General features: G+C 39.9%; 1 protein-coding gene across 3 annotated transcripts in view; it reads left to right on the top strand.

Moving 5' to 3' along the window:
• FLT1 (fms related receptor tyrosine kinase 1) overlaps positions 1 to 15816 on the top strand; it is a 109280-nt gene that overhangs the window by 19766 nt on the left and 73698 nt on the right. For all 3 annotated transcript variants that reach the window (XM_082278687.1, XM_082278686.1, XM_082278685.1), the window contains exons 4-8: positions 5397 to 5521; positions 11068 to 11230; positions 11318 to 11454; positions 12993 to 13167; positions 15074 to 15191. In XM_082278687.1, the coding sequence (XP_082134813.1) occupies positions 5397 to 5521; positions 11068 to 11230; positions 11318 to 11454; positions 12993 to 13167; positions 15074 to 15191 (718 nt within the window). The remainder of the gene's footprint in view (positions 1 to 5396; positions 5522 to 11067; positions 11231 to 11317; positions 11455 to 12992; positions 13168 to 15073; positions 15192 to 15816) is intronic.

Genomic DNA, 15816 nt, shown 5'->3' with positions numbered 1-15816 from the left:
AGAATAAATTCCTTGCTTTGAGATGATTTAAGTCAGGTGAGATAAACCAGAGCTGTGTAATTAAAGGTGCAGGTCCTAAGAGTAGTTGTGCTCACCAAAGCCTAGAATGTTAGACATGCCTACTAGTTTTATGTGTTTGGCTTGATATGTGTCTTGGGCTCAGCAGTCCAAAATGAAGGGCTTTATCATTAGGCAATTGTTCAAAATGTAAGCCTTTGAAATCCCAAAACATCCGGGATTCTGAGCTCATTTTCAAACTCTAAAGTTGTATGCTGCAGGTTCTGAGTGTATTAGAACTTCCCGGGCATGTCCCTGGAAGGTCCTCCTGCTGACAGATAGCTGGATCCAGCCCCAGAACTGACATGCATTTGAGATTTAGCTTGAATGGATTGACTCCTGTAATCCTAAAGATATTATTGTTGCAGAACATGGAGGGTATCCAAAGAGTTCTCCAAAAGGGTCTCTTTAGATCAGAAGTATCGAAGTCAAAATAATTCAGCAGGTAAAAAAAGCAGTAAGACACAACACCCTGAGAGCTAACAGAAAGGGAGATTTTTCTTCTTTTTCCTTTTTCTTCTTATTCACAAATAACGCACTGATAAAAGAACCTGCTAAGGCCTGGGAAACTCTTCCTCCCTGGTGCCTTTTTTCTGTCTTTGCTTTTGGCACAGTTTAACATATGAGCAGTATGGTTTTGGCTTACACCGGCGGAGTCAATACTATGATAGCGCTTCTGTTATGAAGAGGAAACTCGTTGGGATTAAACTATGTTGCAGCTGTATCAAGTATGTGGACACATTTTTAGTTTCTAATGAGGTTCCTGTTACAAAACAGAGACCTCTAGGACTTGCTGACGTCAATCGCCTGTAATTGCCGTGCTTTTGTCATTGAGTGTACATGGACTTCATATCACGGGATACTGTGTGGAGTGGAGCATGTGTGGACACTTTGGCAGCATCAAACGCTCTGCACTCACCCCCTGTGGTCCTTCTCCCTCACCAAGGCTCATAGCTCCTACTGAAACAAATACCTTCCCAGGGTGAGACATCACAATGGAGGGATACATTTGAAAGAGCGTTCCTAGTATCCATTAGCCTTTCTAGGGATTGTTTGCTGAACATAGTAATAGCTCTAGCGCGGATTTCCTGGCTAATATGACTATTTTTCCTGAAGATTTCTAACTGTGTTTCATTTGTGCCATGGTCCTATGTTGATGATAGCATAGTATAACTAGTCTCAAAGGAAAACAAACCAATCTTGCCTAAAAATTCTTGTACAATTGTAGTAGGAATTCTTTCTGTCTGAATGTGCTCTAGATATAAATTAATAATCATATAAGTCCAGGTAAAAAAAAGCAAAACAAAAAAGGAGGGTGATACTTATGTCTCAAGTTTTCTTTCAAGGTTTAGACACGCTTTGTTTTGGAAGAGTGTTATTTTGCAAGTAAGAAGAGGCAAGAGTGGAACAACCTTTCTTCCAGAATAACACAGACAAAAGGGGATAGTTTTTCTTTAAGGAAATAATGCATTTGAGCTGGTTCAACAGATACATTTCCTAGGGCATGATTCATCTCATTTTAAAGCAGATGTCTAAAACAGGTCAGATGAGTCCCATTGCAAAATTCCCCTGTCTCACCAGGACAACACTAATGGTTTGGCTCCTAGCTCAGTGAGAAATGTCTATATTGTAGATGTGCAAATGAGGCTGGAATGACTCTTGGTGCAAAAGATTCTTTTGGAATTACTTCTGAACATCCCCAATAGTTTATCTGGGATAAATAAAGTTAAGGAGGTTTAATCCCTACGATGGAAGGAGAATGTGGCAACTGGCCCATGAACTTCAATGAAGTCTGCATGTCTGTTCGTTCCTAAATATTGTGGTTCTTTTCACATGCATGAGGGGAAAGGTTGTTATGTGGATGTGATGATAATATTTCACCTCTTTTAGCCTGAAAAAAATCTTAATGATGAGCCAAGTGTAAGTAGGCATTTTGGAAGAACTTCAGAGGATAAACTTTTAGAGATTTCAAGGAGCTTAGATTTTCCTGTGGTGACTTCTCTTCTTGCAAATGTATATATAAGTCCTCTGACTTACATAGCTCAGATTGTTAAAAACAAAACAAACCCATGAACAGTAGCTGAAGCCTGTGGAAAGAAAAACCGTCTCCATCTTTTCGGAATTTGGCATTTCAGTGTTGGCTGATTTAGTTGTTTGTGCAAACCCCATAAATAGCCTAGACAGGTTACTGATACCAGACATAATATTGCTTGTGCTAAGTCTCTTATCAAGTTTTTATCTGGCTGCCAACTAGCTTAGTAAAAAGCTGCTATTTATGCTCTTTAACAATATAGCAAATGACCTTCATGGATTTTGTGATTTCATGAGTGCTCTGTGTGGGTTCATGTTGATTGCAACTGAGAGATATTGTAAGGAACACAGCCAACCCAGCACACAGTCATTCATTCTAGGCACAATTTAAAAATACACTAAGCTGACTTTTAAAGTAACCTTTAACATATGTAAATATTCTGGCTGTCCAGCTTTCATTTTGCTACCCTCACAGGCAGCTCTGAATAAAACCAACCAAAACAAACCAACAAACCAAATCAATGATTCATAAAAATAAGGTCAACCCCCTTAGATCTTCCATTCCAAATTCCAGTGAAGCTGAATGTACCTGGATGTGGTCTTCAGGATAGGTCAGTCTGTGATGTTCCTTTTATGTCTAGAGCTTTCTGAATATAGAATTAGTGGAGCTGGCCCAAAAGACTGCTGATGGAAGATTAAGTCATGCCAGATGTGCTTCCAACCAGCTACATGGGGAAGGATGGCATTTACCTCCCCTCAGGAGGAAATTGAGAAGAAATGTAGTGGGAGCTAGTGGCAATAGCTGGGGTTGTGATGGGAAGGAAGGAGGAAAAAAAAGGCAAGGAGAGCTATTGCTTGGGGGACAGAAGAATTCCATGTTGTTGGCAAACCCTGCTGATGTGGTATAACCTGCCCTGGTGCTGCCGTGTGTTCAGCTTTGCCTGATCCAGGCTCATAAAGCCCTCACCAGATTCTCATCTGCAGGCACTAAGAGTATTCCATTATGGCCTTTAAGGTGGAAGGAGAATAAAATTCAAAGGGAATCAAGAAAAGCCTCCGTGCTCATTACGAAAAAAAACTGTGCTAGGAAAACATGATGTGTATTTCTTTTAATCAAAAGCAGGAAGACATTTGGAGCACTCGGGGCCATCGATTGCCCTCTGGCCCATGGCGGAAGTCCCTGGTGATGTCAATGGGAGCTCTGCACGCGAATAGCGGGGGCACGGCGACGCCTTGGCGCACACGGCAGGGAGTGTACCAGGAGAGGCTGTGACTGAGCTTTGCAGCCTACCAAGGGCAACCAGAGCGCTTAGTCCAATTTTATACAGCACTTTGTTGACTTCTCCAGGCGTGGACATGTATTTCCACTGAAGAAGAAGAAGAAAGAAAAGCCAAACATGGTGTTTTATGCTGGTTTCCTGTCCTTGCCTTTGGGCGGGCAGGAATCCTGCAAGGTCTGAGCTGCACAACCCCCACTGCTTCGATATTGGCATCAGTCAGTGGTGATACTCTGTCTGCAGACAGCACTGCAGTCCCCAGAACAGCTCTTCCTCACACTTACAATGATCTGGAGATTATGGTACAGGAAACCACTTTGCAAAGCTTGCTGGTTTCGGGCAGGAGCTCTTAATTTTGTGACAAAGACAAATGAGTCTTTGGGGAGTAGTAAATCAGTTTGTCTGGTGATGTTAAGGGGCAGGTGACCTCTTCTGTGGCTGCAGCCCCTGAAACAAAAAAGGTTCTTTTCCCTGTGCTACAAACAGGTTCATTCTTGGTCTTTCCTTGAATCGTACTGCAGAGGAAACGTCGGCCTAACAAGTCCTCAGGGCATTTTTTATTACATATGCATCCTCTATTACTCATAAGTTCCTTTCGCTATCTCAGTGGACATTAATACCTATTATTAAATAATACTTTGTGACTTTCATTTCAGAAAGTTTGTATAACAGTTTCATTAAATGACTTTAAGAAAACTTTTTTCTGTATCCTGGAGCACATTTGAGATCCTCTGCATTAGGATTTTTACCAGTATAAATTAGAGCAGAATCTGTTTTTCTTCCTGTTTGATGTCTCAAACAAAAATATTATTACACATAGTAAGAGAAGAGGATCCTAAGGGCAGAACAGTTTGATGACACTGGAAAGTGCGTATTATGCTTTTGAAAGACAGGCAAAAGTAACTTACTTGAAGAACTATTTAAGTGAACATAGGTCAATATGCAGAAGTTTGGGGCCAGAACACTTGAATCAAGAGTTGCAGTTTGAGGTTTTATAAGGGATCGGTTCTTGCTAGCTTTACTAATTTCTTATCCAAGAAAGATTTCCATTGTTATTTCTAAGATTTTTGACTGAGTGAAAATAATGGGATTTGCCTGAAAAAACAGAGCTGTAGATAAGCACAGAATTAAGATCTGAATGTTCCACTTTTTTTAGGAGTTAAAAACCAAATCTTATGTGAATTTGGAGGTAGTCTATCTGCAATGTGAGTCAAACTGAAACTTCAGATCTGAACACCTGCAAAGAAGATTTGGAGCCAGAGCCTGTGGCTTGAGCCCCTCTTTGTTAAGTGGTCCAAACAATAGCAGCAGCAATGTTCCCTGTTCCCAGCGCAAGCTATTTATGACAATGCCTTTTGTTAAAGGGATTGTTCAAGGGACGGTAAATTACTCTGCCAAGCTTTAGTTATTGAGTCAAGAGGAATTAATGTTTTCCTGGAATTTTCATTTACCTTGTCACATAAAAAAGAGACACATAGGTATTGTGATAGTGGGAAGGAGGAGAATAATTAACTCTCTCTAGTCCGTATCCTCTGAGATGAAAATATGGCTAGATAATCACAGTAGATTCTTTCTCCTGATGCAGTCAATGTGAATTTTTCCTATCAATTTCCTTGCAGACAGCAGGATGGTGTGCTTTGTAGGGGGTTCCTGATAAGTGGATTTCAGCTCACTTCCCATATCGTTACTTTTCCTGGTGATAATAAAATACAAGTGCCATGAAGCAAGAAACACATACCTCAGCAGTAGAGATGTTGCTGTACTGGAAAAAGTGTGCTTCCACTGTCCTGAAATTTAAAGAAGACTTCAAAGTACTGATACTGATATTGAATGATACATATATTTTCAAATATTTAATAATAGTTTGATGAACATGTTTAAACAAAAGTAAACGGATGATTGATTTCAGCACTTTTTTAGCTTTCATTACGGACAGGGCTAGTCTGTTTTTTAAGACCGTATGCACTGTTACAATTCCCATACACTGTCTTGAGATTTCACATATTAACCTTTATTTTTCTTCTTTTGCAGATACAACCAATCCGTTTGTAGAGATGCACAGTGATATCCCTAAAATAATAAATATGGCTGTAGGAAGAGAAATGATCATTCCATGCAGAGTCACAGCACCAAACATTGCTGTTACTTTAAAAAAGGTACCTCTATCCAAGCGTGCTCTGAAAGTGTTACTGTGGATGATGTTTTAGTTTTTTTACAGCTATTGTAATGCTTTTGAAATATTTTAACAATTTAATATTTCTCATGCAACGTTTCTGGGTGTCAGTGTGTTCAGAAATATGTCAACCCTGGAGGCTTCATTTTGTGTCGCACAGAAGGGCTTCATCAAATCTCCTGTAAAAGGCAGGAATTTTCTGAAGGATCTTAAACTTCTCATACTTCTTTATTAAATCCTCACTGGCAAAGGTTTCTTAAGCCCAGGAAGGAATTTCTTGTTAGGAGAAGAGATTTCCTCCCACCTCTTCCCCTGCCCTTCCTCCCTTTTCCTCTTCTGTCCTCTGGAACAGCTGGTGAGTCCCTGGAGACTTGCTGTGGCTGTACAAGGATCTCTGCAAGCCTTTGCCCTACCTCACACCCACCAGTGATTTTGCTACTTCCCTTTACATATGAGTGCACTTAGAAAAGGGATGGCTTTTTGTTGTGGGGAAACTTTGCAGGGAAACTGCAGAGTTTGATGTGGCAGGACTAGTTATAGAAAAAAAATAGACATTTCCATGTTTTGGGAAAAACATTAGTCTAGGTCCCTTAAGAGTTACATGGACAGCTAACTGAATCATATGTATGTAGTAAAGTACCTGTTATCAAGACAGAGAATGGGGCATTTTTTAAAGTTACCTTTTTTTTTTTTTTGCTTAAAAATTAGGTGGAGGTGGCAATGAAGTTTTATTTTCTAAATAAAGGGAGCTATGCACATAGTGGCAATGAAAGTTCATCACTGTTAAAAGGAAAAGAGGTTTGTCTCTTTGTAGAATAACATACAGTTGCCAAACAATACCACCGTAAGATACTTGTTTAGTGCAGTAGAAGTCTTTGGTTATTCTTTGACTGCAGAGTTTTACACCAGCCACAGATTTTACCAATTCTATCAAGTTCTGCTTTGCTAATATAGATACTGACTTTTCTCCTTGGTTTTTACCTGTTAAATCCCATGAAAGAGAAAAAAATGCAAAGAAAAGAAAGTGATCTGACCCAGGATGTTGCCCTGTGAGTGTAAGTACACACCCACACAAACACACACATGGTTCTCCTGCAAGAAGATGCATAAGACTGTGTGGCAATAGAATCAAAAGGAAGTGAGACTTAGCATTCCATAGAAGGGGTGTTGTAAAGTGGGAATTTATTTGGGCACTGTAGTGTTGCATCTGAAATCTCAGCATATTAGATTTCTACCTGAGAAAACTCCTGTCAAGTTTCTCTAATTAAGCAACATTTAAGAAAATTCTCCTTATTTGGAGAAGATTGAGACATAGCTACTCTCTTTTACTCATATCAACTTGCCTTTAGCCTGGGATTGTGGTGTAAGGCACAGCTTTACACCATCAGAACCAGATGTAATACGCTCAAAAGGAGAAAGAGGAGGTGGAGCCAAGTCTTGAAAGAAAGGATTGGTTGCTTACATGTTTTGCATTCCAGGAAAAATAAATGTGTTCCCTAATTAATCCTAGAATTTCCTGAAGCATGTAAGTTACAATGCATTACATCATGTCTTTATTTATCTTCTATGACACCCTTATATGAAGATTCCAGCAAGGTTTTACTCACACAGCCATTAAGAGATGTGTTAAATGCATTCCACAGCTGCAGGCATACTACTTCTGGAGAAACAGCAAGAGCTATTTTGTGTTTTCCAGCAGTGATAAAGGAAGAAGTTGGTGTCCCCAGAAAATCCCAGCTCAATTGTCATTAGGTTCTGCCTTCTATACTGCCAGGAAGTAAAAATATGAAATATTTTAAATAATCTCTCTCTTCTGGAAGGATTCCCTACAGTTGCATGAGCACTGCCTCCAGCATTTGTTCCTTTGCAGTGCCACTTCTTAGTTTTAGTGGACCAATGTGGGAAAGGTTTATTATTCATCTTCAACACCACAAATTATTATTTTACTTGAACTGCATCTTTAGTCAAACTTTTTAAGATGCTGTGTTGTTTTCATTTTCAAGCTGAACATCTGTGCAAATTGTTAGTTTTATAGCATGGAAATCAAATACAACAGAGGAGGGGGGTCTTCAAAACTCAAGAAGCTAATAAAACATGGACTGGGAAATGGGAATGAAGCTTTTAATTCCTCACTCAAGTTCAGCCTTCAGGTCCTGCTGTAACCTTTACAGGCAGCAGCTGATGGGCTTTTCTCTTCCTTATCATATGAAGAATTGTGAAATCAGTTTATAGTTTTGATCTAATGATTAATAGTTAGATATTCAGAGTCTCTGAAACCATCATTCCTATCAACATGATTCTAGCAGCCTCATTCAGGATCCTTAAAATAAGACAGTTTTTTGCAAGTAAGGTGTGCACTTCTCTTCTCTTGCCTCTTCATTTGCTCTTATCTTGCCAAATGGAGAAAGTATCACCTTTTAGTACAATAATTTAATCCATCTGTTTGCTATCCTTTTGGATTCTCTATCATAAAAACAATGACATTCATGGGAATAGAAGTAGATAAGCTCCAGTATAAGGAATAAAACCTGGAAAAAAAACCCAAGGAATGCCGCAAATCACATATCTGGACAATCTGAATTCTTAATAATGCCACCTCATCCTTCCCAAGTTGGTGAAAAGGGAAACATGAAAGAAAAGAGAAGAATTCAAGACTCTAATATATATTTTTAATAACCTTTTAGTTGTCTCTTTCCAATACAATCTGCCTTTGGAGATGTGGAGAACTACAGCTTGACTTTAACTCTTGACCATATGTACATATGCAGTATGTGGCAGTACTGTGTTAGTGCCACCAGGTACCAAAAACTTTCAGCAAAGATTGAGCAAAGAAGGCGGCACAACCTATACCAAAAAAAGTTTCATTTGAAGCAAAGTACAAAGAAGGTAAAAGGCCAAGAATGCACTGGGAGCCACAGTGATATTGTCCACACAGATTAGCATGTGGACAATAAATTCCATGTTTACTGCAGCCGTCGCAACAAGCTGATTCTTTGAATCGCATTGATTCCCATCTGCAGGCTATTATTGTAGCTGAATTTATCCTCTGCTGCTTCAGTGGAAGTCTCACTGTTCCAGCATGATGTTTCTTCATAGGTTTTCTACTTCTCTCTGTGATGACCAAATGGCCAAGACTTTGAGTTACACTGGTTGTGCTCTGCATAGGGGTGGGACCAGATGACCTCTGGAGGTGCCGTCCAACCTAAATTATTGTGTGATTCTGGGATCCTCTGTCCTGTACCATCCGTGCAGTGATCAGCATGGTGATGAGATCGTGTTTCTAGTTGATGGCCTGAAAGCTGGTTCAGGGCAGAGCAAAACAACTGTGGTTCTCTGAGAGTGGGAAAGAGGTCATTTGAACTAGTGGAGTTGGCAGAGAACAGCATGGAGAAGAGCTGGGTAAGAAACTGAAGCAAGCAGGAAGAGAGGGTAGAGCTGTGAAGGGCTGTAGGGTGAGCGCCCAGCCACCACCCATGTTCTCATCTAAGACAAAGTCCTGGTATTTCCACCCTCTAAAAGGGACTTGGTGCAGTATCTTGGGGTTTTCCCCCTTGAGATTTGGTCAGAGACCGGCTATGTCACAGGGGTCTTTTGCTAGTCAGAGACCTCAGTTTTCCAAAGTTTTCCATAGAATAACTTAGTGTTGCATTATGCTTTCATGGGTGACTGAGTGAAACTTCTTAGTCTCAGAGCTGCAAAAATATTTAAAAAAAAATATGTAGCTCTAGTGGTTTTAAGAGGTGTCAGATGAGTAAACTGTACAGGTAAAGATCTGCCTCCAGAGCAAGTAAGCCTGCTAGATATCCAGACAACTCACAAAATTACATGTTGCAAAACAGGACTCTTCTGGGTGTTTTGGTTACTTTTCTATTCCTGGAGTAAGGCTAATACAAAGTCAGTAATCCATCAATTAAGTAATGAATGTGCAGTGAATGCATTCACTGGGAAATACAAGTCTAGGAAGGCTCTGACCCTCTGGCTTCGCTTTCTTCATGAAAGCCTATACAGAAATAAGCTCAGAAATTGTTTGATTTCCACCAAAGCAGCAAGAGGATAAATCCAATTGAAACTCTTGAAAACATAACTATGAACTAGTTATACCGAAGTTGAAAATTTGTTTTGTTTAGAACAGGAATGGCAGCAGAGCTTGTAGGGACCAAGATGTTGTTGAATGGTAGCCAGCAGGCTGTAATGTAATGGGCTTTACTCGTGTGTGTGCTACACACACTTCCCAGTGATTTGCATGCTTATTATAGCATCTTATCAGCTGTTGTAAAGATAAGGAATTCTACCACGTCATTTTGTGCTCTGTATTTATTGTTCTCTGTATTCATTTGATTCACCGTGCACTCAGTTATTTTGGAGGAAATGGGATGAGATGAGTGAATGTGAACTCAAGGGTGGCTTTCTGCATAGGCAGGCAGCATCAAGGGTGCCATATTTTAGATGGAAACTGTATCATGCTGGAAGGAGAGACATTCATGCTTCCCCCAGCCTCTGACAACCACCCATGATGGCTTTGCTTGTAGGAAGGAATGGGCTGTCCAACGCATAAGTCCCCTGCTCAAATAAAGGGGAAAAAAGAGATGAAGGGACACAGTGAGACTGTTGCACAGTGGGAAGTGATGGGCTGCAAGGTGCTCAGTTGATCCAGGGATCTTTCCTTGGGACCATAATTCATTTGAACTCTGCTCTGTGCCATCTTTAAAAAGATATTCTTTTTACCAAAAAAACAGGTCTTACCAAAGTAGAGTCACAACCAGACTTTGTACTCATGGCTGATCTCTGTGCTCTCCAAATGGTGGCATTTATTCCATCAATAATGTGTAACAAATAGCATGATCCAAAACAAGAGGTTTTGTCTGAGTTTCAATTGCTGTGTCAAGCTTTACTTTTCAGGGTTTTTATGATACCTTATTAAAATGGGGCTTAAAGTGCCAAGGATCATAATGTAGAAGATAACATGTACTGCTGACAAAGTAAACACGTGATCCCGCATGGCAATAATTTTTTTGCTTGTTTTTTAAGTCTTTGAGGTAACATAAATACGACATGCATGGAATTGAATCCTGGCAGGAATTTGTTAAAGCCACAAAATGACAGCAAATTAAGTCAATTTGTCATCTCCATTGAAAAATATGTGTTTGTTTCTCCATGGCAAAACCAGGCTACTTAATTGCAAAGGTTCAGAGAGATGAGCACTTTAGCTGCCAACCAGGAGCCAACAGAATAGCGGCCCAAGTGCTGAAGCTAATGATAGTGCCAATCTATTTTGTCATAAATTACATCCTGTTATAAATAATGAAATCTTGGAAACAAATGCAACGTCCGCATTCTTCACCCACATTTTTCCTCTATTTTGTGATGAAAATGTGACTTGAAAAACCCACATCGTTAAATGTCATCCTTTTCATGTTGATTGGCATTTTTTGGGTGCTTTTTTCCCCCATCCCTTTTTACTAGGCTACTTTGATTAAAGAGTAGACATGAGGATGATCTGTTTTTGTGATGCACGTTTGGCACTTCCAGATCCCACGAGAAACCCTAATTCCTGATGGCAAGACAATAATCTGGGACAGCATGCAAGGCTTCAGAATACCTAAGGCAACTTACAAATTCATTGGGCTCCTGAGCTGTGAGACAACCGTCGGTGGGCACACGTACAGCACGAAGTACCTAACGCATAGAGAAAGTAGGTGGCATTCTCCACTCCCTGTCTCTCAGAAAGCACCCTGCCCTGCTGGCATTACTAATTCTTCTCCCTCTTTGTCACATGCAGCCAACACAATTTTTGATGTTCAGTTAAGCACCCCGCGTCTTGTCAAGCTGCTGAAGGGAGACAGCCTGGCAATTAACTGCACTGTCACTGCAGCCTGGAACACCAGAGTGCAGATGACATGGACTTACCCTGGAGAGGTGAGTGCTGTGGTTGGAAAGGAGAAACCAGAGGTTTCCCACAGATCACACTGCATCCAGCATCCTGGGAGGAATTCTGCTTTGGAATGCTTGCCGTTTTTTGCATTCCATCATTTTGACCCTTGCTGACATGTCTCTTAATGTTTCTTTTTTTTTCTTTCTGATGCTTAATTTCATAAGTAAACATGTTTACACAATGTGCTCTGGTTATATTGCATAATCACGAGCGAATGCTAGAATTGTTTCATCTCTGGGAGCTTCCTTTCGACCTGGTGAAACGAGAGAAATTTATCACCCCATCCCAGGCAGGGGCTCTCTCTTGTGACAGAAAAGTTTTCAGTGAGGCTGTCTTCTCAACACATTCATTTCAAAGACTGGCAGACAGTCAGGCACCCAGTTTGAGCATGTTTAGAAAAGATATTTTGATTTAGCTAGCCAAAATCTCATTTGTTAAGTGTCACACGAACAATCTTCTTGTTTTGACAACTACAGGAATGATCTTGAATGTGCTTCTCCACCCCCCACATTGGGACCATCCTCATAAATATTTGTCACTTACAGAATAACTGCCAGGGAGTCCGTGTAAAACTGATAAGAAATTTGACATTAGCTTAAGGTTTACAACTCCCATTCCTTTCATGTCAGTTTGATTTATGCTGGTGATTCAAGTCAAGATCATTTATTTTGTCACTCATTGTATCTAATCACAGGCTGAAATTATGATTGCATTATATAGGGAAGATTAATGCAATTGTTTATTGCTTACTGTGGCCATTTTCCCTGGCATTTTTTCACCTCAGAAATAAACAACTTAGCAACAAGAAATGCTCCAAATATATTATATTGCGCATTGCTGCCCTACCAAGCCCTATCTGGGCACCACACTTGTGAAATTGTGCTTTGTTTTTATTTAGATGGTAACTGAAGGGTGCTCAGTGTTTGTAAGACATCAACAATGTCCTGGGTTAAATAAACTTTGAGGCCAAATGCTGAGGGGGAGTTGCAGGAAATAACTCCTCAGAGTCGCATTATCTTCAGTTCCACCCTGCTATTCCCTTGCCAAATCTAGTCCCTTTTCCGTCTGTAGCGTTTCCAGAATTCTCCCCTCCTTGCATTAATGTCCTTTTCTTCTATGTGTCTGCTTCCTATGGCACTGAATCCAGGCACCAAACTATGTGCTGCTCTTCATATCATGGCTTCAGAGATTTTTTGGAGCAGTGCTGGACAATGGCCATGGGGAGCTGGACGTGTTGATATGACAGGCTGCGCAAAAGGGAGGATCTTCCTCTGGAAAGTACTAGTTTGGATGCTATGACAACTTGGGTGAAGACAGGGATGAATTGCCCAATAATGTTACTTACATTTTTTATTGTTAACCCTCTGGAAATGTTAAGCATCTTTTGTGTGTCTGTGCTGTAAAAAGGCATCTGGGATTTTTTTATTAAGTTATGGTGGTGGTATAGCAAAATAAAAATCTTAATAATCATGAAAATTGGTTTGATTAAGCTCTTTCTTGTTAATTTCTTTTGCTTCTATAGACAAGGAGAAGAGGTTCTGTAACACAGCGTATTGACCAGAAGAATGCAGAGGCCAACATCTTTTACAGCATCCTCGTTGTCGACAGAGTGCGGGATGTTGATAAAGGCCAGTACACCTGCCACGTGAAGAGCGGGCCTTCGATCAAGGCTGTCAACACAACAGTCATTGTTTATGGTAAGAAGTGGTGCAGATTTGTAGAATACTCAATGCTCTTGTACCAAGGTCTGTCACGTGATAGTTTTACATAGGGACACAATTGGTAGTACATTCATCATGGACAGAAGAAGGGAAACGAGGGAAGGAGGCCCTCCAGGAGGGAAAACATGCACCATTTCTTCCATGGGTGCTTTGTACTGTTGGCAATGGACATGCTAATGTTCAATTTGATCACTTTTGTTTGTTAAATACTGTGATGGCACTGTCCTTAGTTCTAGCACATACAATCAGGGAAAGTATAGTTTGGGGGGAAAAAGAAGGTACAAGCTGAATTTAAATAGAAGAGTCCCACTTCCTCTTCTGTAGTACTTATGCATTGCTTTCTATGAAAAAATGAAGAAGAAATAAATACCCTAGCTCTGCATGGAGCTAGTAGCTGGTAGACCATTCAAAAAATGCAAATCTTTAATATGGTTTTACAGCAGGACCCTTAATCAAGTTCCCTGTGGTTTGCCTGGGCCTTCTGTGAAATCTGGAAATTTCTGGTATTATTTCAAATGTATATGAATAAGGACTTTTTTGCACTGGGACTCTTTGGGAAGCGACCTTCTTTGGGACATCCTGTTACAATTAGAACTATCCGGGATCTTTGGACCACCATTGGTATTAAAGACCAAGTGGCTGGTGGGTGTCCTCTACAACAGATGACTCATGGTTAGAGTATTGATTTGTTACATATTTTCAGTGGTATATCTTTTCTCTCTTACCTAGAAGTGTGGACTAGGCACCTGGTGTTGGTATTCTTAGAGAGCTATTCCAGACCATTTTCTCTATTTAATTTCTGGAATAAGCCACTGGGAGCATAGGATGAACCATGGTACCCACTTACTGTATCTTAAACAGATAAACTGAACCTGTCAGAAACTGAATTTTAGATTAAAGTCAGAGAAGTTGGGACTGTTGAAGTCAGCCTGTATTCACATAAGCAGCCCCATCTACAGGATGCCCATATTAGAAAGAGCCTGTGTGAATAAAGGTTTGCAGAATCAGGGCTGTACCTCTATAACTTGACTTGTGTAATTATACTACTTATTTGTCTTGTGCATATTATTTTCAATGTATGTGGTAAGTGTGATTAAATGTTGAGCTTGTTTCATGGATATCCACCATCCTTATGCAGTCCATCCTGTGAGTAAATATTGCACCATAGATACTATCAAAAGGATACTTGAACATTTTTTATACTTTGAATGTTTTATTTTGCACAAGTTGGCAGGGGAAAAGAGATATTTTCCAATGTATTGTGTGAATTTTGTGTTTTATTGCCCCTGGTAAAAGCCATCAACTTGCCAGAGACTTGCAGATATGGGGCAGAGCAATTGGAAAAGAGCAAATTCCAGCAGGTTGAGATTATTCCAGTGAAGTGACAAAGATTTGTTTGTTTGATGAAACAGCTTCTTTACCAATGATAAAGAAAGTTTCTGCCTTTTCCTTTGCTATTTCTCTGAAGGTCCCTTAAATCCTCTCTGGCAGAATATTTTCTTTTGGAACATTCATTGATTCTTGGCCTGTAGGAGAAGAAAGGTCATCTGATTATCCTCAATTTGGCCTCCCACATACCACAGATCACTTTATCTCTTGTGCCTTTTTTCCTGGCTGGAGCACAGTGTGAATTTGGCTAGAGTGTATCTTCTCTAAGTAGATTCATGCCCTGGGAACTGCATCTGAGTTTCTTGTATATTTGTGGTATTCTTTTCTATTTTATAGATCTTTAGGAGGTTAGGCTCTATTCTTGCTGTTGACATGTGAGAGCATCAAAATTATTAAAGATAATTTTTATTTGGAGTCGCATTTTCTTTAGTGGAGCTACTCTTTTTGCAGGATGAAAATAAGTAATACAAAGCACTTTTTTATTTTGTTTAAGATAAAATGTTCATTAATTTGAAACGTCGAAGGAAAACTGCGCTGGAGGCTGTAGCTGGAAGAAAATCCTATCGTTTGTCAATGAAAGTGAAGGCATTTCCCTCTCCAGAGGTTATATGGTAGGACAACAGTTACTTCCACATAGGCATCCTGGACCTCTTTTTATAATAGAGTTGGGGAGGTTTTTTTAAAGTTTTTCAGTTGCTCGGGATTCTAACAATTTATGAGAACATTATCTCCATTTTGCAAGTGCATGAAAGGAGATACAGAAAGTTTAAAGCTGAGATCCTCAAATAGGTTGGGTATGTCTCCTCCCGAAATCAGTGGGCGCTCCACAGCTAAATATCTTGACTGAAGTGTTACATCCAGCTTCCCTCAGACCTAGATATGAAACCTGAACTTGCTTTTCAGACAGTAAGAGAGAGAAAAGAAGGCTTTCATTAAAATAAACAATTGACTTGAGTCATACAGACATGCACTGTTAGGCAAAACAATGGAAGTTGGTATTATTATGTGGTGACCTGCAGGTTGTAGATCTAATTCAGCAGAGCATTCACTGGATCATTCATTTTGTCTCATGTATCCTGTGCTAAGAAATTTTTTGAACAGTTTTTTTTTATTAATCCAAACCACTTCTATATGTAACAACGTTATCTATTCATGATCTCAAGGGTTTTTTTTTTTGTTTAAATAATTTTAAACACCAGTAGCTCTGGCTCAATTCATTGCATTTTAACAAAGGAT

This window comes from Coloeus monedula, assembly GCF_965178545.1.
Source record: "Coloeus monedula genome assembly, chromosome: 3".
NCBI lineage: Eukaryota > Metazoa > Chordata > Aves > Passeriformes > Corvidae > Coloeus > Coloeus monedula.
Note: the sequence above shows the minus strand (reverse complement) of the source record. Positions and strands in the feature narration are given on the sequence as shown.